At 39.0% G+C, this 17,944-nt stretch overlaps 1 protein-coding gene across 1 annotated transcript in view; it reads left to right on the top strand.

Annotated features, from left to right (window-relative positions):
* Window positions 1–17,944, top strand: part of cadm1b (cell adhesion molecule 1b) — a 124,947-nt gene that overhangs the window by 91,592 nt on the left and 15,411 nt on the right. Inside the window, exons 4-9 of the mRNA XM_063016771.1 lie at window positions 2,632–2,784; window positions 4,257–4,394; window positions 7,360–7,518; window positions 9,830–9,926; window positions 11,168–11,340; window positions 15,828–15,887. Coding sequence (XP_062872841.1) covers window positions 2,632–2,784; window positions 4,257–4,394; window positions 7,360–7,518; window positions 9,830–9,926; window positions 11,168–11,340; window positions 15,828–15,887 — 780 coding nt within the window. The remainder of the gene's footprint in view (window positions 1–2,631; window positions 2,785–4,256; window positions 4,395–7,359; window positions 7,519–9,829; window positions 9,927–11,167; window positions 11,341–15,827; window positions 15,888–17,944) is intronic.

Raw genomic sequence — 17,944 nt, 5'->3', positions numbered from 1 at the left:
AGTCCACTTGTCCCAATTTGAATTAATTGGGCATAGCTTGGAAAGGCACACACTTGGATCTATCTGGGGATGTCCACAATTAAACTGTGAAAAGGCGACAAGATTGGGGCAAGGATATACAATAATTCATTAGGCATTCTGGCAAAAAGGGCATTGGTCAGAGAGGGATGAAAGTGCTGTACGACAGAAGCTACTGTTGAGTGTCTCTTGAGATGAACATTGACGTCTTTGGGCAGAACAGCAAGCACTATGGTAAAAAAAAAAAAAAAGGCACTACACATCACTTTGCTAATATGGTGAGACGTGGTGGTGGCAGCAACATGCTGTGATGGTGCTTCACAACAACAGGAATTGTGGGATGGATGATTGCAACTGAATACAAAAACATCCATACATATAGCCGAAGCAACACTATAGTGGCAGTTCTGTCCATATAAATCAAGGGGTCTGAATTCTTTTTCAATCCATTGAATGACTATATTGCATAGCCCTGTTGATTAAATAGTTGATAATATATACACCAACGAGGCATAACATTATGACCACTGACAGGTGAAGTGAATAACACTGATTATCTCTTCATCACAGCACACCTTCAGGGTTCTAGTGGAGTCCATGCCTCGACAGGTCAGGGCTGTTTTGGCAACAAAAGGGGGACCAACACAATATTAGGAAGGTGGTCATAATGTTATGCCTCATCAGTGTGTACTATATACAATATATCAGTTATATACAATATGAGTAATAATATAGATTGTTTTATATGTGGGTATATATATAGGGATAAATATTAAATATTGACATAAATGAAGTTAAAAACCAGACCTTTATTAACAGATTCTTTAATGCTAATTCTTTGTAGTTCTGCTGTTTTCTTTTCTTAAATTAAAATATTTGTATATAATAGCATGTAACTCCTTGTTTTTTATGCTTTGCTTTTCTGTCTTTCAAAAACGGAAATGAGCAGAACTGTCAGGCAGAGCATGCTGGGACAGGAGACGATCACATCCATTTACTGTCAGCCGCTCTGAGTTTTCAGATAATTCTTGCGCACTGTAATAATCATAGATAATTCATGCAGCTCTGTCATGCTTCTTTCATGTCCACTGATCTCGCTCGCACAGCTGGCTTGTACTTCACGTATTGGATTAAACGTAATAAAAATGTTAAATCAGATCTATCAGATCTATCAGAGTTGGAGTGCTGTGGATGAGGAAGCACAGGTAGCATGTATCGGGGAATAAAACGTCTCATGTCGACATCTATTCAGTTGAAGTAAAGAGAAGAAAAAATTCTTGTTATCTTTTCTGGCTTCTCAGAAGTGAGAGGGTTTAATCGTAATTCTGAGTGGCTTATTTTTCTTTCCTAGAAGCTCTTAACATTAGAAGCTGTGATTAAGTGGATGTTGAGATGTCGTCTCTTAGAACCTAATAAGATGCACCATCGTGTTGCATCTGGAGAGGAAAAAAGCAAAAACTAAATTTCATCAGTTCTTTTATTTTAAAAAGTACATTTCTTAATGGGCTGTATGTTTGAAATAATAAAAGCAAAAAAAGTAGTAATCACGTATATAGAATAGAATGTCTTTATTTGTCACATATACAAGGGATCTTCAAAAAGTTTCCACACTTTTATATTCTGGTTGGAAGTGGTGAGGGTGGAGGAGTAGTAATTGGTTGTGTCTAAGAGACTGAGAGATGCTTATAGTCCAGATTTAGCTCCATCTGATTTCCACCTTTTTGGACGCTTAAAGAAGCTTTAAGGGAAAGAAGATTTTCATGTGATGATGATGTTAAAGCAGCACTGCATCCGTGGCTACACTCTACCAAACACATTTTTTGCTGAAGGCATTAAAAAGTTGGTACGACGCTGGAAAAATGCACTTGACAGGTTTTTCTTCAAGAGCCACGAAACTTTAACAACACTGACCTTTACTAAATAAGGAAGGCAAATAATGTGGGTGCTGGCTAACCCCAGGATCTTAAGGACCTGGGTTTGATCTTTAAGGCATTACTTACTCTGTCTGTGTGGGTTTGCTTATAGTAATGCAGTTCATATCCACCTAAAAATGCCACCTTGTCTTGTGCCAGTCATAAATGCTGCTCCAAACTGCCCCTAGTTGTAAGCGTGATGGGGAATGGGTGAGTGTGCGATACCCTGTGATAAATACACACCCTGTTTAAGGTGTGTTCATTCATCTCAAGGTTTGACGTGTTGCGTCTGCTCAGGATGAAAGTAAACAAACTGGTCTTGTTACTACATGTCAGCTTGAACCAGTATAGCCATTCTCCTCCGACCTTTCTTATCAAGAGATATTTCTGCACTTTGTGTAAGGAAATCAGCATTTCAGCCTGTCTATGATCAAAGACCTTCAGATCACATCAGATTGTTTTACATTCTGATGTTTGATGTAATCAATATCTGAAGTGCTTGGATCACGTCTGTATGACCTTATGCATTGAGCTGCTGTTACAAGATTGGACATTCACATGTGTCTACAGATGTTTCCAATAAAGCAGCCAACGGGTGTAAAAAATCAACATCACTAACCGAAAATCATGTATTTCAGTAAAAATGAGCATGAAGCCTTGACGCTATGACATTCTCCTAATAGGCTTTTTCTCTCCCTAGCTTTGAAGGACAGCCGGTTTCAGCTGGTTAACTTCTCCGACAACGAGCTGCGTGTGTCGCTGTCTAACGTTTCACTCTTGGATGAGGGAAGATACGTCTGCCAGCTCTACACGGACCCCCCACAGGAAGCCTACGCCGACATCACCGTCCTGGGTAAGTCGGGCCGCCTTTGTAAATACCGAAATCATGATTATTGATTTCCCTCATCGATCCTTTCAGCCAATTGAACTTGTCTAATTGAATCCCACCATAACACAATATCAACCAATTACCTTCATGCTGTCTGCAATAACACGGGCGAAGAAAAGAGGAGCAGATGTTGCACTATTGATACTGAATGATTTGCTTTTCACAGGCGCATCCACTGAATTTCTCCGAGTTGTTAAGAAGGCCCATTTAAACGATTTGAGGTTTTTTTTGGAAAGTCAGCTTTGTACGACTGTGGATATAAAAACTTGAATAGCACTGATGTATGGAGCTTTATTATAGAGCATACTGGGACATCCTGCAGAGATGAATGGAAGTGAGCGCGCGCCGAAGTGACTTTCTTCTTTTCATAATGATATGCAGGGCTGTACACAGTCACAGCGTGGATGCTCAGCCTTAGCACAAAGTCTGATAAGATAAAATGATCTGTAAAGTCAAAGTTCTTATGAAGACGACTCTTAAACTGAGTCTGTTCTGTCAGATCACACAACCATTCATTATAAGAAACATGACAATCTGTGTTCACATTGACTATGAATATACAGTATGTGCTTACATGTATATTCCTGTACATAACATTAAAACCACCTCCTTGTTTCTACACTCACTGTCCATTTTATTAGCTCCACTTACCATATAGAAGCACTTTGTAGTTCTACAATTACTGACTGTAGTCCATCTGTTTCTCTACTTACTGTTTTAGCCTGCTTTCACCCTGTCCTTTAATGGTCAGGACCCCCACAGATGGACCCCCACAGCAGGTATTATTTAGGTGGTGGATGATTCTCAGCACTGCAGTGACACTGACATGGTGGTGGTGTGTTAGTGTGTGTTGTGCTGGTATGAGTGGATCAGACACAGCAGCGCTGCTGGAGTTTTTAAATACCGTGTCCACTGACTGTCCACTCTATTAGACACTCCTACCTAGTTGGTCAGTGCAGTGCTGAGAATGATCCACCACCTAAATAATACCTGCTCTGTGGTGGTCCTGTGGGGGTCCTGACCATTAAAGAACAGCATGAAAGGGGGCTAACGAAGCATGTAGAGAAACAGATGAACTACAGTCAGTAATTGTAGATCTACAAAGTGCATACATGTATACTTCTGATCATTAAATTTTATTGCCACTACCCAAAAATACCTATAACAGTAATTCCAACACTTATATTAGTATATATTATAAATATGTACAATATATGTTAGTGCCTTCATCAACTAAATTAAAACCACAGCCCAAAGTAAAACCACATAGCACAAATCCCTGTTGTGCTGCCTGTATAGAAAAATCCACACCACATGATCATCAGCAGGTCTCAGAGCAAAAGAAAGTTGTTGACCAGGCTTAAGATTCAGACAGAGATCCAGCCGCAGGTGACCCAAGCTCCTCTCTAATCCTGCCTCTGTTTACGGTTCACCAGTTCCGCCGGGCAACCCAATCATTGAGTCGCGTGAGGACGTGGTGAGCGAGGGGAATGAAACCGAGATAACCTGCACCGCCATGGGCAGCAAACCCGCCTCCAGCATCACATGGAAGAAAGGAGATCAGATCCTACAAGGTCAGATTTACATCCCATCAATAATGCTTTTCTGATTATGCACAACTTTAAACATCTTCTACTCACTCTGTACATATTACTGTGATGGGTTCTGATGATTTAATGAGACATTAACAGGACGGGGACGTTTTATACAAAAGGAAAGAAAAGAATCATTTTTGGAGGTTTATTTATGTAAAACGTTTTGGAAGCACTTGAATAAGAAGCTCCAGCTGTACCCCGACCATTCAGCTGGTTCTTTTTAGATATTAGTTACTAGTGTGGATTGTGTGGTTACGAGGGTGTGCAGCCTGTGTGATTTGATCATGAATGCCGTTCCTAAATTAAGATATGCAAGGAGGGAGGGCATCTGGTGTCAAGAAACACTTTCATTACAACATTTTACAGGGAAAATAACTGGGAGAATCTGAGCAACGAGTAATTCAGCAGTGCTCTTAGTCAGGGGTGGAAATAAAAGTCATAAAAATAAAAGTCAATAATTAATCACCAGTAGTTTAAAGCCTTGACAGAGGCATATTTTTGCAGTACAGTAAAAAAAAAAAAGTGAATTACTGATTCTGTATCACCATGATAATATATTTGCCAACTTAATTACTTACAATAATAAAACAAAACATTATATTACGATAAGATACGATAAAATCCGAGTGTTACAGCAGCTCCAGTACAGTATAAGTACAGTAAGTACAGTAAATAAATTAGGGTAGAATTAAATTTAAATAAAAAAATATTTAAAAATATTGACTATTATACATCAGTATGACAATTACAACTATATAAGAGAACACTATATATACTATATATAAATATATAAATATGTGTGTAGTAATGAACGGTAATGAACGTTGAAGTGCGTTGTCTTCTAAAAAATCCCTTTTTTACAGAACGTTTCGCCACAGCATCTTTAACAGGTTCAGTTTAGGACATTGACAAAAATGCTTCTATCTAAACCAGGGTTTTTCTAGACCATGAACGTTTTTCAGGTGATCCACATTTTGTCCATATTTTTACCACGACCCAGGAGACACAAACGATACATCAAAACGAAATATACTTAATTAATGAAAATGGTGGCAATCTGGTCCCACTGTGGTTTACAAGATGTAACATAAAGCCTCCACATGGGGGCAGAGGTGGTCAAGTTCATTTCATGTTTAAAATTTGTTTATTTAATTATCATTATTTTTTTTAGCTTGCGACCCTTGAGTGGGGTTTGAAAAACTCTGATCTTTTGCCAGCCTGCAGTCCAGACTTGTCTCTCATTGAAAATGTGCATCACATTTTGAAGTGTGATATAATGTTGTACAGCAGCAGTGCTAAATTTACCAGATAATGTGGGAAACACTTTCACAGCTACAGAAATTGGTGTCCACAGCTCCCGAACAATTACAGAACAATAAATTAAGAGCAGCGGTAAGCATGCTCCTGCCCCAACATTTTTGCATTTACATCATCATCACATGAAAATCTTCTTCCCCTTAAAGCTTCTTTGAGCGTCCAAAAAGGTGGGAATCAGATGGAGCTAAATCCAGACTATAAGAATCTCTCAGTCTCTCAGACACGACCGATTACTCCTCCTCCCACCCTCACCGCTTATAACCAAAATATAAAAGTGTGGAAACTTTTTGAAGATCCCTGGCATATATTATCAACACTGCAATGACTTCTGTGCTGTTGGAGCTTCTGTACCGTCTAAAAAAACGACAGTTTTGACAGCCTGCAAATGTATGTGCTCTAAATGTTCTCTAGGAACTCCTTAGTTTAGTTTAATCACACTCGTTTCGGGATGAAGATCTGGCCTTTGCGAAGCTTAATGAGCATCAGGTGATCTCACGGCTCACAGCAACCAAATGTTTCAACCATTTTCATCATGAGGCATGAGTGTGTGTTTCATCACCACCGTAATGAGTGTGACAGCCTTCCTCAACACTAGTGTGACAGGAATCCCTGTCAGAAGTGTGACAACTAGCTGTGGAAGCACTTCTGTAAGCTGCACTGGATAAGAATGTCTGCTAAATGCTGAAAATGTAACTGTGAATGTAAAACTACACTCACGACGAGTGTAACAGCAACATCAGTACCACAACAACTCATCACACGTCACAGCCACAGCAGTCATGAGTGTATGATAACCACGTCCATCATTACTGACATTCATCTCCTTAAGGAGTGTAACAAGCGTCACTACAAAGACAGTGATTGATATTTGCAATGAGAATGCTAATTGTTTCTGCACTTTAAAGGGATTAATAAAACATTTTAGTCATTTCTGTAGCCTAGCTGATTCAGTCTGACCTAACCAGGTAAAAAGAGAAAAAAATCATCTAACATTTGACAAAACCAGGATGTTTGACACATTTGATTTGATTTGAGGCTCAATTCCCATCTTGCCATAGCATCTTTAATAGTTTCAGTCCAGGACATTTACAAAAAAATGCTTCTATTTAGACTTATTAAGGTATATTTTGATTTTTACAGCGACCCAGGCAACACAAATAATGCATTAAAACGAAACACAAAACTAAATAATCTTAATCTGGTCCCACTGTGGTATACAGGATGTAACGTGAAGCCTCCACATGGCTTGTAAGTATTATATAATGTATTATTATCAGTAGTAGTATTTATTCCATCATTAAAGCTTAAAAGTTTATTAATATAATGTATAGATGATTTGGAGTACCAGTTATGTTCTGTAAAAACCAACCATGTGTCCTCTTTATATCCGAAGGTGCTAACATGATGTAACTACAGTTTGGGTGTCAGCCAGCGTATGGAGCATGACAGCTAGGAAATGTGTCTGCCACTTTAAATGAATGTTAGATTTGTCTGGAGGTGATGGATCATTTCTCAAAGGCCTTCATGTGGGACTGGGAGTTATTAGGAGCCGTTCTGAAAACAGAGAGGAGCGGAGAGAGAGAGTGCTCATTACCGTTACCTTGTCATTCTTGTGTTTGGCTCCCAGGCGAGGAGACGGTGGAGGAGACGTATGACAGGATGTTCACTGTTACCAGCAGGCTCAGGTATACTGTCTCCAAGGAAGACGATGGAGCGGCCATCATCTGCATCATTGACCATCCAGCTGTGAAGGACTTCCAAGCCCAAAAATATCTGGAAGTACAATGTGAGTCATCAGTCAGATATACTACACTGAGCTGCTGTTTCACTCAGGCTGAGGTGTTCTAGTATGGTTTAAGGTCTTAATAAATGTAATGATTATTCATTTGGGGAGTCCCCAGCCTTTAAAAATGCAGTCAAATCATTATTACATGCTTTCTAAACTAATCACATACAAAATAGTATAAATCTTATGGTCATATTAATCACCATTATTCATTTAGAGATTTTAGCCAGGATAAGATGTGGCATAAAATGCGGGAATAGTTAAAAAATTCAATAGTTAAAAAGCACCACTGTTTCTGATTTATTGCTAAATGAGAGTCCTTAAGTAATTAAAGAAGGGTTTACATACTTACTAGTCAGGACTGAATGTTTCATTAATGTGGATAAAACTAAGATCAGACCAAATGTTGTAAGTATACGTACTTAATAAATATACTTCATGGTTTTATGGTGCTTAATATTATGGTACTTTTAAATCAGCTTTGCAGTCAGGCACTAATGATCAAGGTCAGGGCAACAGTGGCAAAATACATAAATAAAATTAGATATAATAAGACACAAACCCTAAAAAGACCTGTCTAGCTTGGGTGGCCTAGACCAGCGGTCCCCAACCTTTTTTGCACCACAGACCATTTTCATATAATATACACCGATCAACCATAACATTAAAACCACCTCCTTGTTTCTACACTCACTGTCCATTTTATCAGCTCCACTTACCATATAGAAGCACTTTGTAGTTCTACAATTACTGACTGTAGTCCATCTGTTTCTCTGCATGCCTTTTTAGCCTGCTGTCACCCTGTTCTTCAATGGTCAGGACCCCCACAGCACCACCACAGAGCAGGTATTATTTAGGTGGTGGATCATTCTCAGCACTGCAGTGACACTGACATGGTGGTGGTGTGTTAGTGTGTGTTGTGCTGGTATGGGTGGATCAGACACAGCAATGCTGATGGAGTTTTTAAAAACCTCACTTTCACTGCTGGACTGAGAATAGACCATCACCTAAAAAATACCTGCTCTGTGGTGGTCCTGTGGGGGTCCTGACCATTAAAGAACAGGGTGAGCGCAGGCTAAAAAAGCATGTAGAGAAACAGCTGGACTACAGTCAGTAATTGTAGAACTACAAAGTGCTTCTATATGGTAAGTGGAGCTGATAAAATGGACAGTGAGTGTAGAAACACAGAGGTGGTTTTAATGTTATGGCTGATCAGTGTATATAACAAGCATTTGTAGCAAGTGTATAAAAACTTACTATGACTAAACTGGGGGGTGGAAATAGGTTTCAGTAAAAAAAGGATTTAATACCAAATAAGAAGTAAAGTCATGTCTGTTATACGTCATTAACCTGGACAGAGCTTTGGGATTCGCTTTAATTAAAAGCGGCTTTGTCTTGTTATGCCTCTATTCACGTCTCTAAATAGCATCATAATTGAGGGTGATCAGTGCACACTATTGTGGCCATACAGAGTCCCAGAAAGGTTGACCTAACCTTTTGTAATCTTTGTGGGATATTAATTTATTCAGACGGATGACTACTCCAGCTGACCTTTGTGAAGAAAAGACGGGCTAAATCAGCTTCGCTGGAAAAAGGTTGACATTTTGACAAACGCACATAAAACCAGAGGAGGATTTTACAGTACACTGCTAGTAAATAGAGTTTAAATACCAGACTGCACCACCCAAGTGTTCACCTTAGACCTGAGGGATAAAGATTTGCTCCAAGAGTCATGTACTGCAGGCCAGATTCCTTATTCCTACAGCTTCTCTTATAAGAGATATACTATTACTTTGTCATGAACTGGAAAAATATGGTTAAGAAATGAATAAGCTGCTTTATCAGCTTGTGGTACAGTGAGGGGAATCAAATATTCAACCACATTTTACTAAACATATTTAATATACTTACAGAGTAAATGTCCTTCAAATTTACATGCATGACTGCATATGTACAGTACATATTTATAAGCATAAATAGAGATAAAAAAAATAATAAGGGAGAACTTATTCAGATACCACAAATTAGCAACATTAGTTACATTAGTAACATTGGTACCTTGTTGGAATTGTAGATGTATGTTTGAAGATGTATGTTTTGATCATTGTCCAGCCTGTAAGGGTGTTTGCATCTAGTCCTAATGAGCTGATTAAGATTTAAATGTGTTTAATAATTTGCCGCAGAGATGTTTGCGAAATATAAACAGAAAAAAATGTAAAGGCTATTTAAACTGGACGACAGATACTGTAACGAGAATGTGCATGCCTGTAAGGTCACCTGTAGATTTATGTCTTTATTTTCTTTTGGATAGATAAACCAGAGGTGAAGATCGTAGTGGAGTTTCCAGAGGGCCTGACGAGAGAGGGGGAAAACCTCGAGCTGACATGCGAAACTAAAGGCAAACCCCAGTGAGTTTCTGATCTATCCATCATTTCCTCTTTTATCCTTTTGGAACAACTGGTAACACTGTACTTGAACCCTGTGCTATGGGGGATATTTGATCTTTTTATACAGTAAGCTCTAAAATCAATGACAAACTTTATAAAAGTGGTGAAAATATTTGTTTTGGATGTTTTGAATGTTTAGTTTGATTGTCCTGGCAGAGACAGACTGCAGATCTTTATCTGAAATCTCTGGCACCTCATGGGGTCCACAAGACCCACTGGGTTTATAACTGGTTGAAATACCTATAAATCTAGTAACAGTCTTTAAAACTGTAATCTGTACACAAACACCAGTAATCACACACATAAGGCAAACAGTATTTTACACCTGACCATAAGCTTGTGGTCAAATGGTTAAGGCCTTAAATTAGACTTAAATTGTCACAAGACTTAAATTGTTTCTGTGTGAATTCGTGTCCATTCAGTCAAAAGATCATTTAGATGGCTGGGCACTGATGTTGGTCAAGAAAGCCTGTATTGATGTTCCAGTTCATTCCAAAGCTGTTCAGTAGGGTTGAGGTCCGGACTGGAGATCACTGATCTTTTATGTCTTTATAAATCGCGTTTTTGCATTTTGGGAAGAGCAAAGGGTCTTCCCTAAGCTGTTGCTGCAGTGTTTGAAAGATAAAATGTCCCTTATGTAACTGATTTATCAAACCTATTTGTTGTTGTGAAACACATGAATTAAAAATAGAAGGGGTGTCCCAATACTTTGTCCATGATGTGTAAATGTTTAGGTCTTTTATAGTTGTTTTTTTGCATTGATGTTACTTACATGTACATAATGTCATTTTATTTATGTGATACTGTAGTACCAGAATTTTCCCTCGGTGATAAAGTCCAGCCATCTACTGTATCTATCTGCACATTTGGACACAGATTTTTCTCTTTTATTGTAGCGAAATTGCTCAAGATGTCCTAAATTGGATGGAGACATTTGGTGAAAAGCAATTTTCAAGAAGTGCCACAAATTCTCAGTCAGATTAAAGTCTAGGTTTTCACTTAGACTTCTTCATAATGTGTTAAAAAGGCCGAGATGGATGAATACTTGTGAAAGGCGGCGTATATATCCCAACAAAATCAGGAATTCAGTTTTTAAAATGATACAAATATGAATAGAAACATGGCTCAGACCAAAATTCTAACAAATCCATTTTTATTATTACTTGGTTAGATTTGTTTGACGTGTCATCGCTGTTTTACAGGCCACATCGAATTAACTGGTTCAAAGTGGACGATGATGTTCCCTCACATGCCGTGATCACAGGTTCAGATCTCCTCATCGAGAACCTCAACAAGACCTATAACGGAACCTACCGCTGCGTGGCGTCCAACCTGGTGGGAGAAGCTTACGATGACTACATCCTGTATGTGTACGGTACGTTATCAGCTTTGACCTTTTAATCCAAGATACTCAAGCTGCACAGAAACACGTCATTCAGATCGACTGTTTTTTATAGAAGTGATGATAGATGTACACACTGGGTCCATGAGCAGCGGTCTGTTGAAGGGCAGTACCTTGATCACCTCATATCGGTCAATCGAAATGCCACTCACCAGTGTTAACAGCCAGCTAATTTAATTTAGCCAGTGTTAGTTTGTCAAATTGAACTGGTGGTTAATTATCATAAATATTGAAATTAACTTAGGTCTAAATGAAGCGTTCCAAAACCATGGGCATAATCTTTTGACCATGTAGTGCATAGTGCCAATAAAATAAATTAATACATTTACATTTTCGTCATTTAGCAGACGCTTTTTTATCTAAAGTGACTTACAGTACTGTTACAGTATATTGTCTAAGCAATTGAGGTTCAAGGGCCCAACAGTGGCACCCTGGCAGTGGTACGGCTTGAACCAGCGACCTTCTGATTACTAGTCCAGTAACTTAACCACTAGGTTAGTGCCTGCAGCAGTCAAAACTGGCCACCAAGTCTGCTGGGTAGGACAAGACCAGACAAAAAAATGGTGGACTGGTACTTTGACGCTGTGTTAGGACTTTGGTTAGTAGCCCGAGCTGCCTATACAGAAGTGGAGGAACACGGAGATCAGCGCGTGACTCTCCATGCGCAAGACTGGCCTCAGTCGGTGGACCGGTGGGCGAATGCACCCTCCTCTGACACGATCAGGGTCCCCAGCAGCAGGAGACAAATTGGCTATGCTGAACTAGGAGCAAAAGAGACAAAATGCATCAAAACTATTGTTATGTTTGTACTAAATAAATAGAAAACTTTTCCATCTGATTCATGAATTTAGTACGTGAAATTATAATTTTTAGATTGTACAGTCCCCAATAATGACAAGAACATTTTAAAATACTAAAGGGGCACAGCAGATGCTGTAAGGCGACAGTGCTACCCACCGAGCAACCTTAAATAAAGGTTTATAAAGAGTTTGAGGCATTTAATAACATTAAAAGCTTCACATCTCAGCCGAAAGTGCTTAACAATCAGACGAGAGCAGCTAAACACCTGTTGCTCACAGCAGAATTGCTTTTCATCATTTATCACACGATCTAGCTTAATTAGTGCATATTGCTTATCTCAGACCTCGTGCAAGAGGAACAGTGGAATAGCACCAGCACATGACGATGATGAAGCTAATCAACCGGCTCTGCTAACTGCATGTTTACTTTTTTAATCCCTTCATCTAAACTTATTGTATTTGCTCTGATTTGTCAGTCAATTTTGTCTGGAAAAGTGCAATAAAATCAGGCTCATGTATTATTAGTGTATTTAGGCAGTTGTAGCCTAGTGGTTAAGTTACCACTGTCAGGGTGCCACTGTTGGGCCCTTGAACCTCAATTGCTTAGACAATATACTGTAACAGTACTGTAAGTCACTTTGGATAAAAAAGCATCTGTTAAATGACGAAAATGTAAATGTATTAATTTATTTTATTGGGCAGTTGTAGCCTAGTTACTGGACTAGTAATCAGAAGGTCGCTGGTTCAAGCCCCACCACTGCCAGGTTACTGCTGTTGGGCCCTTGAACAAGGCCCTTAACCACCAATTGCTTAAACTGTGTACTGTAGACATCATAACGCATGTTGTCTGAAGCTAAAAGTGAATCACATTCACACACAATGTTCTGTTTCCAAGAGAGCATGAGGACAAAGATCAGCACCATTCAGACTCAGTGTGTGAATGCTCTTCTACATCATGATTCGTCAACAAACCACTTGAAAACACTTGAAAAAATATTATAAAGAAAAAGAGAATTCTTATTTTTAATGCTTTACTGGTGTCCATGTTGTGCTGAACTGGTCTCTTGTGCACTAGCAATAAAGTTGCATTTCCTTTAGTCGCGTACTTAGTTGCATCCTTTACTATTTTTGCTTCGTTGTAAAATTTCTCCTTTGCAATTTGCATTAAATGTTAGATGCAATAACTTCCCCTGTGCACGGCATGGAGGTGATTCCTCATTGTGTCTTGCTAATAGAGCTCATGACCAGGCCGGTCGCACCACTGACATTCATGCTCATGTAGCCATACATTATCAATAATTAAAAACAAAACCCCCCTAAAAACCAAGCTCGAGCTTACAAATGCTTGTTAAATTGAAAGAGCCTAAATTCCTTCAAACACACTTCAAAACTTTGTGTGAAGAATCTAGGAGACTATTACAGATGCCAAGGGCATAAATGCCATATTAACGCTTGTGCTTTTTCTGTATAAAATGTGTAACTAGTCTTTGTGGGGCAAAACAGGTGACAAATGATGCACAAGATAAGGAAGCGATTTGTGACAAACCTCCAGTAGACTGGAATTAAGTGTTTTTATCTCTACAGGCTGTGGAAAATATTGCACCTCTCCTCTGGAACACGTTTATTTTTCAGCATTCAGCACGATGAGCCGAGAGTCAGCTGGCCTGCAAACTGCCTGTTGAATATTCCTGTTTGCTTGACTATTATGCATGCCACATCCTATTCAGAGCGTCGGTGCATACACAATTTCCAGCACAAGACGCTGACATTTTCAATACCTGCCTGCAGCTGTGCCACTAGCCGCATGAAATTCCCAAAAATATTATAACCTGGGCTCCCAGCTCAATGCCATCGTTGATGTTTTATCATTAGTTGGAAGTGTTTGGATCCATACTGGGGTCTTTTGATGGAAATCGATGAATAAAGAGCCGGAGCCAGAGAGACAATTTTGTCCACTGTGATTTTTCCCCCCAGTAAAGGGTTTGCATGTCTGTGGTAAAAACAATATTGGGAATGATGGGCAGATAGCGGACTGGCTTGTCCATCCACAGCTCGATACCTAAAGTGATTTATAAAAGCATCACTGCATTATGTGGTGTGATTTTGTGGGTTGTGTGAAATGTAATGCTGCCTTGTAGATCATGCACCAGGCTTTGGACCTGTGCTGGACTGCATGCTGGGAAACGTCCGTTAGTACTACTTCAGAATACTACCAAATACCAAATCTGAAGAAATGTGTTTAAGTTTCAAATTCAGTTAATCCAATGCTTTAAACAGGCAGAGCACAAAATGATGAACGACTGTGTCCAAAACTTTATACTGCATACTGAATAGCATGGCAGATAGGGAACACAAATAATAGTATTTATTATAGTATTCTAATATTTATAGTATACCTTTGCTTGTTTATGGAGTGGTACCATCAGGGGTTGCGTCTGTAGTACTTTTAGGTTTCACTTTTTCATGAAAATGTACAAACCCTATTTTCAAAACAGCTGGGACTTGTGATTTGCTAATTCTCAGAAAAACCAGATTTCCAATGTTTTCACAGATCAGCTTCATTGTATTTTGTAAATAGAAACACATTTAGAATTTGATCTGCAACACATTCCAAAAAAGTTGGGATAGGGACAAAATAAGAGCAAAAAAAAAATAGAATATTTAACTTACAGCGGTCGTAAATAAGCAGGTGAATTGGTAACACGTGAGGGAATCAATGATGAGTTTCAAACTTCAAAAAAAAAGAACGTTTCACAGTGTAAGATTGCATCTACTTTCATCTCGTCTTTTACCATCTACTGTTCATAATATTGTGAGAAGATTCTGGGAATCTGAAAGGATTGCAGTCTGTGTAGGGCAAAGCCAGAAAACACTGTTCAATGTGTGTGAGCCTTAAGTTCTTAGACGGCATTGCATGACAAACTGTAGCCACATGGGCTTGGGAGCACTTCAGAAAACCATTGTTGCATGCTGCCATCAAGGTGACTTATTTATTGGCATACACCCCCTTAAATTTTTCTCCGATTTAGACATAGCCAATAGGTCATTGCACTAATAAACTAAGCCATGAACTAAGCCACATGCACAACACCCTTGCTGGCCGGGCGGTGCCACAAACTAGTTCACTCCTAATCCGGCATGTGTTAAGCTTCCTGTCACTGCCTTTCAGCCAGCCATTGATTTAGGAAATGCTTTAACACATACAGAGAAACACACCTTTTCCTTGTATTACTTGTGACAGTGTCTCAGTGCCCTGTTACAGGGTTAAGATGACCCCCCTTCCTTCCCAAGACACGTTTTTTAATTATTTTTTAACCAGAGCCGGAGTATTTTTAATCCCCTTAATAAGAAGGCTGTAAAAGTCTGGAATGCTTAGTTATTCACAAAAAAGAAACCTGAAGGCAAACTGTCCTACAAGAGCCAATTAGTTTGATTAATGAATTAATCCAGAAGGCAGGAACATGTGACCTTAAAGACTGAATTAACCAGCTTGTTTCAGATTGTTAAATTAATCTTTCTGCTACAAAAGGGGGCAAATTTATGTTCTGTTCGATTTCTCTGTATTAGAAAGACTTCAGTTGTTTATCTTTTTTCACACTTTGTCTTTTGTGTTTGTGTGTGTGTGTGTGTGTGTGTGTGTTCATTTTGTTTCCCATCTAGATGTTCTCGCCACAACCCCCTCACATACTACTACCACCATCAACCCTGATGCTGCTCAAGGTACCGTATCCCTATTTCAGCTTCAGGGTTCTAGTTTCATCTCACCTGTCTGCATCGTCCTGTCTGTTTGTGCCTCGTGTTTCCTGTGTGGCATGTTTTCATTTGTTCGAGTGTGTGTATGTTTGCATGTTTACACCAATTAAACACCAAGAAGGTAAAAGACATAATCAGATCACCCAATGACCCAATGAAAAAGTCAGGGCTAGTTTTGACTGCACCTATTAGACTTGGAGAGTCTGGAGAACTGTGTACAAAAAGCACACTGTGGTTGTTCACAAGTCAGAAACGGGCACATTGAACTGATTTTCAGAACCTTTTCCAGGTAACAAATACAGCTTTCTTTGCAGTGACAGTCAAATGGAAGAAGCTCTTTTTATTCTACATACAAAATGCTGCTTAGCTGGGAGAACAAAGCCAAATATATCATTGTTTGGTCCAGTGAACTTAACACCATAATGAATTTTTGATGAACTGGCAAAAGCAATAAAGGATAGAGAGGTGCCTGCCTTCCAAAACATCAAATAAATTATCTTGTAATGTCTCGCTAAAACGCCTGTACGTGGCTGTGCCATTTCTGCATAATTATCATGTATAATGCAAAATAAATTGCTAAATACAAAGTGCTCTGCGTACAAATACCTGTTAAACACAAGTATGTGTTAAAAAAATAAAAAGCTTTTGCTTTAAACATTCAGTAGGCAGGAGCATCAAATTTGGATTAGACGTCGTATAGAGAGGAACGTCAGGGATCCGTGTGACCAAGGTTTATTCTATCTGCAAAAGGTTTTTATTTTCTGTGTGGATTAATAAGTGGAGAGTTATCGGTCTTTACCTTGCATTAACATTCCAAATAAAACCATTTTCCACCAACAAAGGAAGGAAAACCAGTGCAGCCATGCCATGGAAAAGGGTTGAAACTGCAGCTTGGAGCTATAAAAATATGCGCCCCAACAGCTTTACTTAGAAAAAACCTGCCAACCTTAAAGTTGCAATCTTGATTTACATGCCCACATAGGACAACTCTAAATGTTCGGTGCCCAGCTTAGAAAGGTGGCAGGAAAAAAATCTATTTGGAATCTTTTAAAGGATCCAGAAGGTCAACATCTAGAAGTAGCCAGCCTAGGGTTTGTAACCAACAGAAGTAAAGCTTGTTAATGTTAGGAATGGTACCAGTTATGTTGAAAAACAAAGATATACCCAGTGGACCCAAATTTGTAGTAAATTGAGACTAGTAATTTAGTAAGTGATGTTCAGATAGACAGATAAATAGTTAGCCAGACAGACAAACAGACGGATGGATGTATAGATGGACAGACAAATCGATAGATAGATAGATAGACAGACAGATAGACAGATGAGCAAATGGATGGACGGATAGACAGACACAGACAGACATACAGACAGATAGATAGACAGACAGACATATAGATAGATAGATAGATAGATAGATAGATAGATAGATAGATAGATAGATAGATAGATAGATAGATAGATAGATAGATAGATAGATAGATAGATAGACGGAAGGACGGATAGATGGATGGATGGATAGATTGATAGACAGGCAGACTGACAGATGGATGGATGAATGAATGGATGGATGGACGGACGGACGGACAGATAGATAGACCGATAGACAGACAGACATACAGACAGATAGATAGATACACTGACTGACAGATAGATAGATAGACAGACAGACAGACAGACAGACAGATATTTTAATGATCCTGAAGGAAATTAAGACAAGTGTAATAAATATATTGGGTCATATATACTGTAGATATTGATTCTAGATTGTGTGCATATAAAGAAACTGAGGGCATCACCCATGTTTGTATTAACCTCAGATTAGTTTACAGTCAGTCCTGCCATTCAAACACAAAGGAAAATAATCCAGTCCGGCATGTGGGAATTGTTGAAGCAGACAGAAGGTTATCAGCCATGAAGTTTGCTTTCTCTGGCCTTTGATAAAAATACATATCAGCAATGTCCAATACAGCTTGAAGCTTTGCAATATTCCCTCTAGGGCATGTGGAGCTCAGTAGTCAGAATCA

This window comes from Trichomycterus rosablanca, chromosome 20, assembly GCF_030014385.1.
Source record: "Trichomycterus rosablanca isolate fTriRos1 chromosome 20, fTriRos1.hap1, whole genome shotgun sequence".
Taxonomy (NCBI): domain Eukaryota; kingdom Metazoa; phylum Chordata; class Actinopteri; order Siluriformes; family Trichomycteridae; genus Trichomycterus; species Trichomycterus rosablanca.
The sequence above is the reverse complement of the archived record's forward strand: the minus strand, read 5'-3'. Positions and strand labels throughout refer to the sequence as shown.